Source organism: Vigna angularis, chromosome 4 (genome assembly GCF_016808095.1).
Source record: "Vigna angularis cultivar LongXiaoDou No.4 chromosome 4, ASM1680809v1, whole genome shotgun sequence".
Taxonomy (NCBI): Eukaryota; Viridiplantae; Streptophyta; class Magnoliopsida; order Fabales; family Fabaceae; genus Vigna; species Vigna angularis.
This window is the reverse complement of record NC_068973.1, coordinates 5,991,361-6,006,197: the sequence shown is the minus strand read 5'-3', so window position 1 is coordinate 6,006,197 and position 14,837 is coordinate 5,991,361. Positions and strand designations below refer to the sequence as shown.

The 14,837-nt window shown below is 29.3% G+C and overlaps 1 protein-coding gene across 1 annotated transcript; it reads left to right on the top strand.

Annotated features, from left to right (window-relative positions):
- The first annotated feature begins 728 nt into the window (after nucleotides 1-728).
- LOC108331072 (uncharacterized) lies at nucleotides 729-1,646 on the top strand. The gene has a single exon (XM_017565688.2). It carries the CDS (start codon nucleotides 839-841, stop codon nucleotides 1,427-1,429), a length of 591 nt encoding a protein of 196 aa, XP_017421177.1. The 5' UTR covers nucleotides 729-838; the 3' UTR covers nucleotides 1,430-1,646.
- Nucleotides 1,647-14,837: the final 13,191 nt, after the last annotated feature.

The window sequence follows — 14,837 nt, the reverse complement described above, 5'->3', positions numbered from 1 at the left end:
TTTAGATACAAAAGAACCATAATTTATATAAAATGGTTAGTTCTGAAAAAATGCCAATAATTAGGTATATATTTAAATATGTTTCTTCACAAATATTTATAGAAGAAAAATATAATTTTCTTTTGACTTATTTCTTTATAATTAAGTTAAAATTATTATATATATATATATATATATATAAATAAATTTAAAATAAAATTTAAATCAGCTATATGTAAAAAATTAAGTTAATTTTATTCCTTTTTATCCTAAAATTTATGGGAAAAGTCGCAAAAGAACAACCTTATTAATGGTCTTAGATTTTATTTTATTTAAATATTATTAAAATAATATTTCTAACATTATTAAAATATAATGTTTAAGAATAGAATTCTGTACTTTAATATCAATTATTGACAGGAATTTTTTAATAAAAAGTTCTAAAGATACAAAAGTAAAATAAAATAGGTTTTTAATAAACTAAAATTAGTATAAATTTAAATTAACTTACGTAAAAGATAAAAAAATCGGATAAATTAAAAAGAAATAAAGTTTTTTTTCTATTTTTTTAAATATAAAACAGTGTTTTGTCCTACATGTTTGATGAAAGAGACTCAAATATTTTGCAGTAATAATAAGTAAGGGTTAGAAACGAAAATACGTAAAAGAAAAACCTGAATAAAAAAAATGAAAACGTCGTCATCTTCCAACTCTGCCCTTTCCATGAACTCCTATATAAACATTGTTTGAGTAAAGTAAGGTTTGCAAAACCAGAGGGTCCATCCCTTCTCTCTTCCAGAAAACCCAAAACCAAACCATTACTTTGCTTCTCTCTCTACATTCACTTTCTCACTCTAAAATGGCGGCAGCTTCTAGAAAATCAAGCGGTCCTGTCCTCCGAACGCTCTCGCCAGTCGGCAGATTTCGAAGTTCCCGGCCACCGTCCGCGTCTTATTCTTCCACCGCCCTCGCCTCTTCAACTTCAACCCTCTCCACACGCTCCACCACCTTCTTCCACCGCTCCAGGTCTCCCACACGTGTCAATTTTTGCGGTTCTTCCGCTTCTGCTCGTTTCAGTTCAAACTCCCCGAACTGTTCCATTTCGGTCGCCGGCACCAGCGCTGGCGAGGCGGCCAAACGGCAGAGTCACCACCAGAAGCGGACCTGCATGTGCTCGCCGTCGACGCATCCTGGCTCGTTCCGGTGCAGCCTCCACAAGAACTTCGGCTCTCACCCGGCGCCACCACAGTATGCGCCGAATCGGTTCAACGTGCGGCGATCGGCGATGACGAACTCGCTCGTGAAAAACCGCGGTGTGGAAGGCGACCTCGTTAAGAGAGCCTTGGCGTCGCTGATCCGGCCATCGTCGCACCAGCAGCGCCGCCGCGGCGACTTCCGGAAACAACCGAGCAGGCTGTCTCTCATGTCCAAAGCGGAAGAACATTCGTGAACGAATTCTTCAATTTTGTCAACTCGCCGATTCGCCGGAACAGATTCAGATTTGCCGGCTTGGTGAAACGGTTCGGAACGGATTAAGTTTTTTTGTTACTTCTAGATCCGATACCCATGAGATCGTTCTTTGTTCGTGTACATAATCTGAAATTAGAATATACCAAAGTAATAAACGTAAAATAAAACACCAGTGAAATATTAGTCCGTGGTTGCCATTAATGGCTATGCTTCAAGTTCTGATCCTAATTTCATCGAAAACAATTTTGTTTATAATCATTAGTTAAACACTTCTGAATTATATCAACTCCTCCTCGGTCTAACTCTACATTGGAAGTTGTTGTGGTTTTCACTAAGTTCAACAATAACGTCACAAACAAGGACTAGCTAATGAATATAAAATGAAGAATACAATAAATTAATACTTAACAAAGATAAGTGAAAAGATGACTATCATAAATGAATTTTTATTCTCTTCTCTTTTGCTTCAGCTTGGTATTTAGTTTCATTTTAGCTTTAGTCTTTGTCAGAATTAGTAAAAACTTTTAAACTTAAGCGCTTTTGTTTAAGGATCCACTCAAAATAATTCACTCAAAATTTAAGAATTTCCGATGTCATTGCTAGGGTTTTAAACGTTTGTTATTTTGAGCTTTTAACGTCATATTCTGATTCGATGTCTTTATAAATAATGTCGTCGGACTCTAAAGGATTACACTAAAATCAACGTATAAGGGCACTATAGACGTCGGACATGGCATTAACTGACTGCATCTCGTGTCTTTGGATAGCATAGTAACACCTTCTTCTTTGTTTCCTCATAAGAAAAGCTTACGTCTTTTAGATTTTTTATGGCATTTCAACCGAAAACTGAACCTGAGTCCTTGTCTAGTTTCATTCCAACCGTTAATGAAAAAAAATACGATGACATGAGAACTAGGCAAAGACCCAGGTTCGGTTTTGGGTTGAAATGTTATATGAGATCCAAAAGACGCAAGTTTTTCTTACGAGAAAACTAGCAAAGGGAGAAGGTGTTACTACGCTACCCAAAAACATGAGAAAAACGGCACCAAAATACAACAAAAACTCATTTTAATTGGTTAAAATAAAAGATAATTCATCAAAGACTAATTTAATCAAAGTAAAAGTAAATTTAAATGGTTCAAAAGAGATAAAACGCACCTGAAAATGCAATGTCGCAGAGAGAAAAGGCGAGGAGGAAGACGATGAAGTGTGCGTAACCGCAGGTTCACGATTTCTGATTTAACAGGAATCAAGACGTCGGTGTCTCCGTGTCTGACGTCGCCAAGACCAACTTATTTACCAAAATACCACTAGTCAACCTTTTACGTATAAGAAGTAACATTAAAGATTATTTCTGCACTAATGTATCGAAGATTTCACATGAATTCTGCAATATTATATGTCAATGTAAAACATTTTCTATAGATCTCCTTTGAGATACGACAGATATAGAAGTTTTAGTTCTTTTTTATCCAATGATTTTGATCTCTATAAACATTTTAGTGTCTCGTATCAAATTCTGTCTTCAGTGTCGTCTTTACTTTTATAATTTCAAACTTACTTGCTATTAGAACGATATCAACATATATGTGAAGTATTTGTTACTATAAATTTGAGATAAATACAATTATATTTACTTCTCATGAAATCAACACAAGCAATGGATTCATAAAAATAATTTTTCATTGCTTTGGGTTGTTTCAAATTATACAGATCTTTTTAGTTTACAATTTTATTTTTTTTATTTTCTACCTAAATTTATTTTCTCTTACAACATCAAACAATGTCAGCAAGAAGTATCAGACATATATTATGAAGAAGCGAGAAAGAGCCACACTGCCATATCATTTACAAACAACCATATTGTTCATGACAAGCATGAAATGTAATTCCTTCAATTCGAAAAGAATGGGAATGACCTAGTCAGATGACTATGTTGTAGAGCCTAACAATAAAAACTCTTATACAAACATTAGTCTTCAAACAAGTCAAGTAGAATAAATGTTGTCTCAGAAGTGCTTTGTAATAGATACTGACACAAATACCAATTATAAACATGTAAAAGCACTTTTTGATATTTTTACTGACACATAGTTAAGTGCAGAGACTGGAATGTGTTTCAACCACCTCAAAGTATCATACGTTTGAAAATATCAATAGAAAGTATAATTCTCTAAACAAAATTCTAATAAGCAATAGTTCTAAAAGAGTACATCTTCCAATGGTCCTTTTTGAAAACTTGAATAGTGAAAGCATTAATATACAAAAATAATTTACAATAATAATAATAATAATAATAATAATAATAATAATAATATAATAACAATAATAGTAACAGGAAGAAAGGGGGAAAGAGTTGTTAAGTTTAGGGTTTGAGTTAAACTTTTGCAAAATTTAGAATCGGATTTTAACTAATTTTTTAATTCTAGTTTTAGTTTCTTTCAATCTTGAGAAAAAAAAATCAAATAATATTAATAAACAAATAATATAGAGAGAAAGACATAAACATATATTTTTTATATTGATTCACTTTAATTCAAGAGCTACATCGATTTGTCCAACCACACCAAGTAAGCTTATACTAAAATTTTAATATTTTTGCAAGCATATACATCAAAAACATAAAAGTAAACAACTAAAGAAATAAGTCATAAACCCTATTAAAGATTTGATTACGCACCTAGTAACACCATGTTACTAAACTATACCTAAAAACGCTCTAATACTAAACGATACCTAGAAACTTTATTTATAAATAGTCTAAAAATTGAAATTGCATTGAGAAAACAATATCACTTGGAATAAGATCAAAACAACACAAGAAATAACCAAGATAACCTCTGTATTTTCTTTCACTCACGGTATTGATCATAGAATTTGAACAAAAAAGGTTTCAAGAACAATTTTCAACTCAATTTGGATTTTCTCTCAATAGTATAAATGAATTTAGAAATATTGGTTTTCATTTCATGTAAAATGGTTTAGAGATTAGATAATTATATATAAGGTTAAATATGTTTTTAGTTCTCATGTAAATTAGAATTCATTCATATCCCGTTACAATTTGATCTAACACTTTAAAAATAAATAAATACCGTCTCCCTAACCAAACTATGTTAAATTCTTATTTGACCTAGCAAACAACATTCTATCATAGCTTTTGGATTACATAACTAAATCCATTCTTGTGATGACACATGTCACACCTTTTTTCTCTCTCCCAACCAACCTTCTACATATCTTCATTGATAGATCCCACTCCACCCGCTCATCCACCCTAACCTCCATCTTCATCTCCATCCCAAAATTCACACACAACACCACCTCCACCTTAGCTTCTCCCATCCACATTATTCTAACCCCAATTTGATTCTCTCACAAGTCAAAGAGTGCCTTTACGAATAAGAAATGCTAAATTGTAGAAGTTTGGTATAACCTAAATAGATCTTCAGAAGCAGATAGCTAATAAACTAAAAACACTATGTGTTTAGCTTCAATCACTTCAACATCAAGATCTTCATTGTAATGATTTGAAATAAATTGTCCATATGATTTTCTAGACAATTGGATTCCATCTTCCAAGTTATGATTTGATTAAAAGCACTAACAATGTAGTGTTTCCCTAACCCTAGCAACATCTATAGGAGGGCAAGGGAAATAGTTCCACAAGGAAGTTCAATTTAATAAATGCACAACTGCAACTAACATCGACATATCAAAAGAACATATATTGAATATATTGAGTTGATAAGATTAAAGATCTCAATGTTATTCTAATGGGAGTTATAAACTTTCTCAACTCTCAAACAACTTCTAGTAGTTAGTTCTTACTAGTAGGACCAATATAATAAAACTTGGTGGTTATATATCCACAAAGTTATCCTAATTTATTAATTATGAATTAAATTTAATCCTTCTTATGTGGAAGAAATAACTCTTTCAAATTGTTGAAAGAAGGGTTGGTCTTCAATGGCCAAAAAAAAACATGATGCCAAGAATAGAGCATCATAGAGCATGATGATAATATATATTTTTCATAGTTTTTTGGTTTCTTCTTCCAAGCAAAGAAGATTGGAGAAAACTTCTTACTGATGAAGTCTAACAATTCAGTTTCACCAAATAGTGGTGGAGAACAACGTCTATAAATAAAGAAGGAGGTGCCAACCATCGATCATTACGAGATAAAAATTGAAAAGAACACAATGGAAATAAAAAATAGAAGAGTACAAGAGAGAAAAAGAGTGAGTAAATATAAAAATTTAATTTTAACATTTATTATATAATAAATGTGGCAAAAAAAAAGTATATCTTAACTAAAAATAAAATATAATAATTGGTTATTATAACCACAATTCAAGTCATTAATATTAATGATATAATTCTTAAAAATATTGTGAAGAGCATAATCATGGAAAACATTTAATGATGGTTAAGAAAAAGAAAAAGAAAGTAGATATGAACACCGAGAAAAGATTAAAGAAGAAAATCCATAACAAGATAATGCTAATTTTTTTTTATATCCAAAGTGACATTCCCATGGAATCATGACGATACTTCAATTTGGATTACGTGTATGTTTCCTATACTTTAAAATACTCGATTGATATTTATGAACGAAGTATTTAATCAATAAAATAACGATGACAATAATTTATAGTTTTTTTATATTAACAACTTTAATACAATTGATTTTAATTTAGATCAAATTTATAATAATTATTATGCACTTTCAATTTACATATAGTATCCTATTATTTTCAAAATAAATATATTAATGTATTGATACTATTCTTATCAGATTTTTTGGACCAAAACTGTACAAATACATATCAAATCCGATATACGTATGATATTAATGCATCATAGCTTTTGGAAGCATCTTTTAACACCATAAGTAAAAATTGAGAAAAAAATTGGAAACAAATTCGAGATATATTTAAATGATTTAGATAAATGTGAATGAAAAGATATTTTTGAACATAGATCCATTGATCAAAGTGGGAGGCATAGTTTAGAGTTAAAAGAACACAAATATGAGTTAGAAGTATTATAATTGAGAAAGGGACAAAAAGGGCTTTAAGCATAACGGTATAAAAGTCAAATAAGAAACCATTTTCAAAGAAAATCTACGAGGAAGTTGCGTTAATTGAGGTACAAGTTATTATAAAGAATGTGGGAAGATAATGAAAATATACTTCTAAGACAAATGTCTTCCCATAAACCACTAGTGAGTCTTTGACAGTATTGTAATACTCTCACTGCAAAGGACAGTCAAAATAGCCGTATAAATAAGAATCTAAGATGACAATTTAGGGTGGAAAAATATTCATGTAATACTAATAATTTTGTACCGTCATTGAAAATTCTAATGAAAAACTCATTTTGATGATCTGTTCACCAAATTATATCAAGTTCTTAAGTTTTTTTTTCATGTCTTAAATTAAATTTAAAGTTCTTCATAAATTTTAATATTTTTAATTATATTTGTTTTTGTTTTTATGTTGCTCCTTTCAGTTCTAATTTAAAAATTTTAACTCTTATATGTTTAGATTAACTCTTATATTTGTTTCTGTTTTTATGTTGCTCCTTTCAATTCTAATTTTAATATGTGTTCAAAATAACCTTACACTTTTTAAATCGTTACTTCATTTTCTTAATGATTTAATTATTATCTTGTTTCACTTTTATATGTTTAACTTTTAAAACCAGATCTTTTGAAAATAAGCATAAGAACCTCTCTCTTTTTTAAGTTGAGGGCCAAACATAAATTTATTATTTTTGAATAAGATTATTTAATTAGTATTGCACTTTCATCCATTTAAATAAAAAAAATCACGAGATTGTTAGCCTAAATAATTACAAAAAAAAATATAATTGATATTTATTTTAAGTTCAGGTAAGTTAAGATATTGATTTTGTGTAAAACAAATACATATGTAAATAATAAGCCTTAAACACGATAGAATTTCATCTAAAATACTAGTTTATCAGGTTAAAGAATCTAAAAGGTAAGTTCAAACATTGTATCCACTCTAACTTCGATATTTTTGTTTCCTTTGATAACTCTGTTGATTTATCAGTTTTTAATTTGTGCATTGCTCCAACGTATAAATAATATATTTTTTATATAGTTTATTAGCATCCATTATTAGGAAAGCTATAAACTCAATCACAAGTTACTAAAAGTGTGTCAATATCGATAGTGAAGTTCTGAACAATGTTACTAAAAGTGTGAACAACATTACCAAGTGTTGGATAGGTGAGTTGACACTTTCACGTTCTCTGCAAATTCAAAGGTTGTTTTGTGACCATATACCATTTGCAATGTCTCAATTCTGTGGGATGTTTCTGATTTCAATAAAAAGGTGGTCGTGTTTTTGGTCTCATATTCAGCCCATAGTTTGCATGGAATAACACTCAACATGGGTAAGTGATTAAAAAGTTAGATGGAAAATATTTTAAAAGTTTTATCATTATAAAATATCATATGTTATCACCATTTATTTATGTAAATTTTTTATTTGATAAACAATATTTTCTACATTGAATAAGAGATGAGATGAGAAAATTGGAGTTATGGTTGAAAGCAGTTGATGATGATATAATAGATATGAGTTGGCAATGAGTCTAAAGGAAGACATTGTTTTGTCCTTTAGTGGAGAAACATGTTTTGGTGATTCTATGGTATATGCATGCATCATTCTCTCACTAGGAGAAACCTAATGACAACATATGTGTTAATAATTTTATTTTCAATAATTTATTATATGTTATTTTCTCTTACTTTGAGACTAATATGGAAAAATTTATTGCAGAGATCGGATTGTAGTTTGAATTTTCTTTTCAAACAATTATGATTAATTCACTAGAAAATCAATTATAGTGAGAAGTTATAGAAAAAAAATTAAAAAAATTTCAAGTATAATAATACCACACTTGTACTATGTAATGAATGTTCATTTAAATCTTTAAGTCTGGTGATTGTTGTAGGTAATAGAATATTATTAAAAAAAAATCATGAAAGAAAGGTTGAGCTTTGTTGTATTGGTGAGGATGAAATTTCGATCAGATTATCATAAACATGGATGTAAAAGTTTAAGATATAAAGTTATTTTTTCCAAGTGAAATTTATGGGGAAACTTTATTGGAAGAAATAAAAATAATAAAAGTTGTTTTATCAAGCAAATCGAGAAGCATATTATTTGCACAAATTTGATTGAAGTAGAAGTTGTGAAGGATATGGAGATTCTAACCACCAAGCAAACGTGTCTCTAAGCAAATCACGACAAATGAAGAACATTGTCTTAGAGTCACGCATGATAAAATATTTGTTGAGAATGCTTATATTTGAAGGTGGAATCTTGAGAAAATATTTTAGGAGTCTCAAAATTTTTTTTAAGTTTACAAAAATTTCAAAAATATTAAATATATATTAAAATAAAAATGAATTATTTATGTGTTAATTTATACATACGTATACAATATTTTTCATTTTATCTACTATAAATTGAAGGTTTATGTAACATCCGAAAAATACAGTTTAAAACTATATAATAGAATAATCACATTTAATAATATACAAATCAGTCTTACACTAGAAAAGAACGTACGGTCATGGCCGAACGACCTTACAAAGCAGTACGAGAAAGTAAAGTTGTACAAAGGTACACTTCTGACCGAACGGTTTACAAAAGTCAAATACCGGACGGTCATACAAATCAAAAGGGGAAGGTGATCGAACGACCACCTCACTATAAAACTAAACTACTGACCGAACGTCCTACTGTTCGGTCTTAACTTCAACCTCAACTAAGTTTTCTTCCTCCAGCGCCTCTTCCAGCAGCTCGTCTTCTTCTGCTCACATCCACACGGATGATCATTGCAATGACAAAGACGAACGTACAAAACAAGACAAGACAGGAAAACACAGGGTAAGCTTATGTAATTTAATTCATGTCCAAACATACATTTCACACAATCCAACAAACAAGATAAATCATTATAAGTTCATACAAAGCCTAATACTAGACTAACTGTCCGGACTGTATGAAATATGTGTAGCTATGACGTTCGTGCACCCGGGTGATGTAGTAACTGGGATACCCTCAACAGTTGCCACCCGAGGTTAGTCCTATCTGTCCAAAGTAACCCTAAGGACTAGGACCTCCTGTCGTTCCCATACATGACCTACCCTCCTCTACGTGAGGACGAGTACTCACGGAACATCAGGATGAATCGCCAACTTAGCATGCCCACATTCATACTTTACCAATTCCAACATCCATTCATGAGTCGTTCCTCCCCGGAACGCTTGTCCATAATCCAACACATATCATCCATATCATATTAATCTCTTCATTTTTCATTAAGAATTATCTCACTTATCCACTTCGTACAACGATCCATAAGGATACCAAATACCGAATGTTCAACCCTAACTCAGAACGAGACCGAACACTTGAAGCGAGACCGAGAGGTCTCCAGTTCCAGAACGAATTAAGACCAAGAGGGGTACTATCGGTTTGAGGAAGAAACCGAGTACAATCATATATAACAGGAACAACTAGAACGAGCGTTACTTACAAAGTGAGCCAATTAGATGAACTGACTCTTGAGAGATCCAACCGAACACCGAGAAGACCATGCCCAGTACTAAGGCTCTAGGCAGGAACCAATTTAGACATACACTAAGGGACATCAAATAATGGTACTTAACTGGATCCGGTGAATAAACCGAACGTCAATGAATATACTTAGCATTTGAAGGAGTTAAACACCAATAACCATCAGAATGTTAGCTAAAGACTGAACACTATAGTGAGCAAACCCTATTGGGCTTGAACGAACGCTCTTATTATTAAGTTTAGCTTAAGGAGCTAGAACGAGTGTCTGGTGTAAGACCAAACACTTGCTTAGTACGAACACTTGGTATAAGACCAAGTGCTACTAAACTTATAGAGAAGAGGCTTGATAAATATAATCAAATATTATTTGAATAGTGTTTAAGAATAACTAAAATATACAAATACATATATATATATATATATATATATATATATATATATATATATATATATATATATACTTAAGTTTATCACAGAATACCAAGACACAACTATGCTTGGTCGAACGCTCAAGCATAGTATTACAACACGAAGATGCTCGTCCTCAACTAGGATTCTTCCCAAATGAAAGAATTCAATTCTAACCAAGTTTACTAGAATTACTGAACGGTCAATGACCGTTCAGTGACGAACGTACACTATCATAAGGGAATTTCATATTCAGAATTCATTTATATTCAAACTCATTTCTTAACATATAGTTTCATAACTTTATACATTCATATCATAATCAATTTTCATACTTCATACAATCCAAACATATCAACCATCATATATTAATTCAGTCAATTCAACGAACGTTCATGCAACACACATAATCATACAAATTAAATTAATAAGCTTCCCTTACCTCTGAGCGTGAACGAACATCCTAGAGGCAGAATTAAGGTTCGCCTGACTACAATCCTTCTACCATCACGCTCAACAATTCTTCAAACTAAATCAAACAATCAGACCAAAGTGGTTCATAATGAGACCATGAATTCATGCAACCAAAACTTGGTTTGCATGTGCCAGAGAACGAACGACTAAGGACAAGAAGAACTTACCAATTCATAATTTGAAACCGATCGGTTCAAACTGAAGCTCTGGACGCCGGAAGTGCTTCTACGGTGCTTGAACGGTGATCGGAGAAGAGAAAGAGTAAGAATTGGTAGAGAGAAGGGAAATCTTGTAGTGAGAAGGAGGAGAAATGAGAATTTCAGAGTTTGGAGAAGAAGATGCATGCAGAGAGTGTAACGTAAATTTTCCAAAAACTCAGTTTTGCTTCCCACGTCAAACGAACGTCCGCTCATTTGTCGACACCTGCCTTCCACTATCTGATTTTCGGATCCTCGTCGCTTGATACCTGACGTCCGTTCAGATGGGTTTTTTGGTGTGTTTTTAATGATTCTTACAGTTTACAATTTTTTTTAATAAAATTATAAGAGAAGGTACGCTATTTTGTCAGGAAAAAATTAACCACATTTAAATTTATGATGTGCTTTTATCTAAACTATAAAAAAAAGATTTGAGGAAAGTAAAAAATATAAAAACGAAAAATGTTCTTTTTTGCCATCTCAGTGTGGAAATTAGTCTTGTAAAGAATGTGCTTATAATTAATGAGTATGTCTATCAAATAGTGACACGTGTCTCTTTGTAAAAAGAGAGATTCTTACTATGAGGATGAATGTATCATGTGACTTTGTTAAAACCAAGCAAAGTAGAGTGGTGAAATTAAATCGAGAGAGAGTTAATTTTACAAATCCGTTATTCCATATTTAATTGTGATTGTATATATAACTTTTGTGTGAAGATGAATGATAAATTATAATGAGAGATAGTAGTGTTATAAATATTTATGTGTATTTTTTTATAATTGTAATTAATTAGTAGCTTAACCATGTTTACATTTTTGTCTTGTCTTATTATGACTATTTTTATTGTATTTAGTGTATGTAGAAGAAAATGTTCTACCTCTTAATAATAATAGTTTTAGACAAACCTAGGAGATTTTATATTTAGTTTATTTTTCTCATGAATACTTTTGTATTTTGTTTTATAAGTCTAATATTACATGTCTATGATAGTTATTACATATATAATTATACATATACATGTGTATGTCTGTTTTCTTCTAAAAACTTTTCTATATGTAGCTGTACAAATTCATTGTTACATTACTTGATTTTATAAAATAATGTGTATTTAAGTTTTACCAGTTAAAATCGAGTTTAATTTTCAAAATCATGATAATAACGTTATCTTATTACATTTTTTATTATGTCATTTGACTTTTTCTTCTCTTAATTTAAGGAAGAGATAATTAGACTCAACTAATAAAAAAATAAAAAACTCAAGATATTAATTTTTATAGCTCTTATATAATTTATTTATAATTTTAAGAAAAAATAACTCTTTAAATAAAATAAAATTAATTAAAGCTATTTATATAATAATCAACGCATTACCTTTATATATATATATATATATATATATATATATATATATATATATATATATATATATATATATATATATATATAATTACGGAGATACATAAATTTTAATTGCAAATTAAAATAAAATAATAATTATATAATATTTAAAAATACTGGTTACGACTTAAAAAATTATTACTAAAATATATTTTATTCTATATCCTTTCATTACATAATTTGTTATCATGTGTAAATACTCCATATAATTAAAATTTATTCTATTTTTAACTAATTATATCTTATTATCTTATTATATTATATCATGTCCATCAAAAAGTTATTACGTTCTCCTTTCATGTTTACATTTGCTGTTTTTAATGAGTTGAGTTACCAAAATGAATATAGATTAGGATGCAATAAAAGGAAATAGATTGGGTCATAGATTAAACTTACTAACCGAGCTTAATACAGGCCCAAGCCCAGTTAATTTATACTTTATATAGGGCCTTTATCCTTAGGTTTAGTCTAAAATTTTCAACAGCTAACTTACCTCCAGACATTTCTTTCTACACCACCACAGAATTCTAAAATGTCTTATTTATTTTTATCTTCTCCTTTCATCTTTTTCCTCCACCTCCACTCCTAAGTCACCACCTTCTTCTTCTTCACAAAAAAACATTCCAAATTTCACGTTTCGAAATGCAAAATAAAAAATACATTTTGAAATACATTATTTTATTTTGACATTTTGAAATAAGTAATTCATAATGTAATGTTTATTTTGTATTTAATAGTGTCCAATTTAAAGAGATGCATTTATAATTTTAAGTTTACGAAGGTGCATGAATAAATTAAAGTGTCATACAGGAACTTGTTTAAGGCTGATAAAAAAAAACTTGTTTAAAAAGCTTACATAGTAAATATGCTAATGAACTTAAGCTTATATGTAAATTATTGCACCAAAGTATAGACTAACAAGAGAGTACAGCTTCAAAATATTATAAATTTAAAGAATTTCAAAAGATAATAACTATTATAGACAATATAATAAAAAAATACCTAATTATTTTTACATTTTTGTATTTCAAAATTCTGTGTTATAAACTATATTAATATTATTTTCATTTTACTGTTTCTACACATATAATAGACATGATGAAAAAAGGTGGTGTTATTGAAATTATTTATTCAAACGTGCAATATTTGTAAATTATACGGCAACTCCATACTTAATATACATAAGATCACACCTGAAATATAAATGAATAATTGACAATATATGTTGTTCACATTATTATATAATTATAAATTGTTATGCATGGTAAATTCATCAATTTTTATAATAATTTCTAATATATCAAAGTTACTTTTAATAGACTATATAATTAAGAAACAAACCTATTATACTCATAAAAATACAATGATGGTAACATTTTATTTTATTTTACAAAAATAAAGCCTAACGTAATTAGATAGCAATAAGTCAAAAAGTGTCCATAGGGTTTCACTTCATAAATAAGTTACTTAACATAATAACTAATTCAACGCCATAATACATATGGGATTTACTAATAATATGTGTAAGATATTTTTTTGAATAAATTTCATACGTAATATTTTTTAAGGTTTAATTATATATCCTAGCTACAGATGTTGGTTCACCAATTTTTTTAAAAATAATGTGTCTTTAGAACTAAAAAAAATATAGTATTTTAACTTTTAAAGACCAAATAATATTATTATTAATGAGACAAATATTAATCACTGAAGAATTATTTAATATTTAATATTTGATAAATATATATATTTGTGTGAATTTACACTGTTTGGAGTTCTAGTTTGCTAGATAATCTTCTGTTAATTTAATTTTTTCAGTTATTTTTTGTAATAGTATTTGAATTGTTTAAGTCTTTTTCCTGTTTGAAATAGAATCAATCACCTTCATACTAAACCAAACTGTGTTGGCAAAATCTGTTCATACCACAAAATAAAGTGTTTTTCTTTTGATCTTATCGTCATCTAAATATGATGGAACAGTTATTATTAATAAAAATTAATAAACAGCACATCTTTACATTCATTTAATGTAAACTATAAAGATAAAATAATTATAAAAATATAAAATTTTATATTTTTTTAAGAAAAAACATAAAAGTAAGTAAATATACTATCAAATAAATGTTAAAAATTTAAATATGTGAATTATTCTTTAAACTAATAAATCAGGAGTATGATTATATTTATGTTTGTTCCAACAATACATTTATAGTCATAACAAAATTTATGTTTTGTCGGATACTAGCTGTATTTTTATTTTTTATGTAAGTGTTTATATTTATCTAGA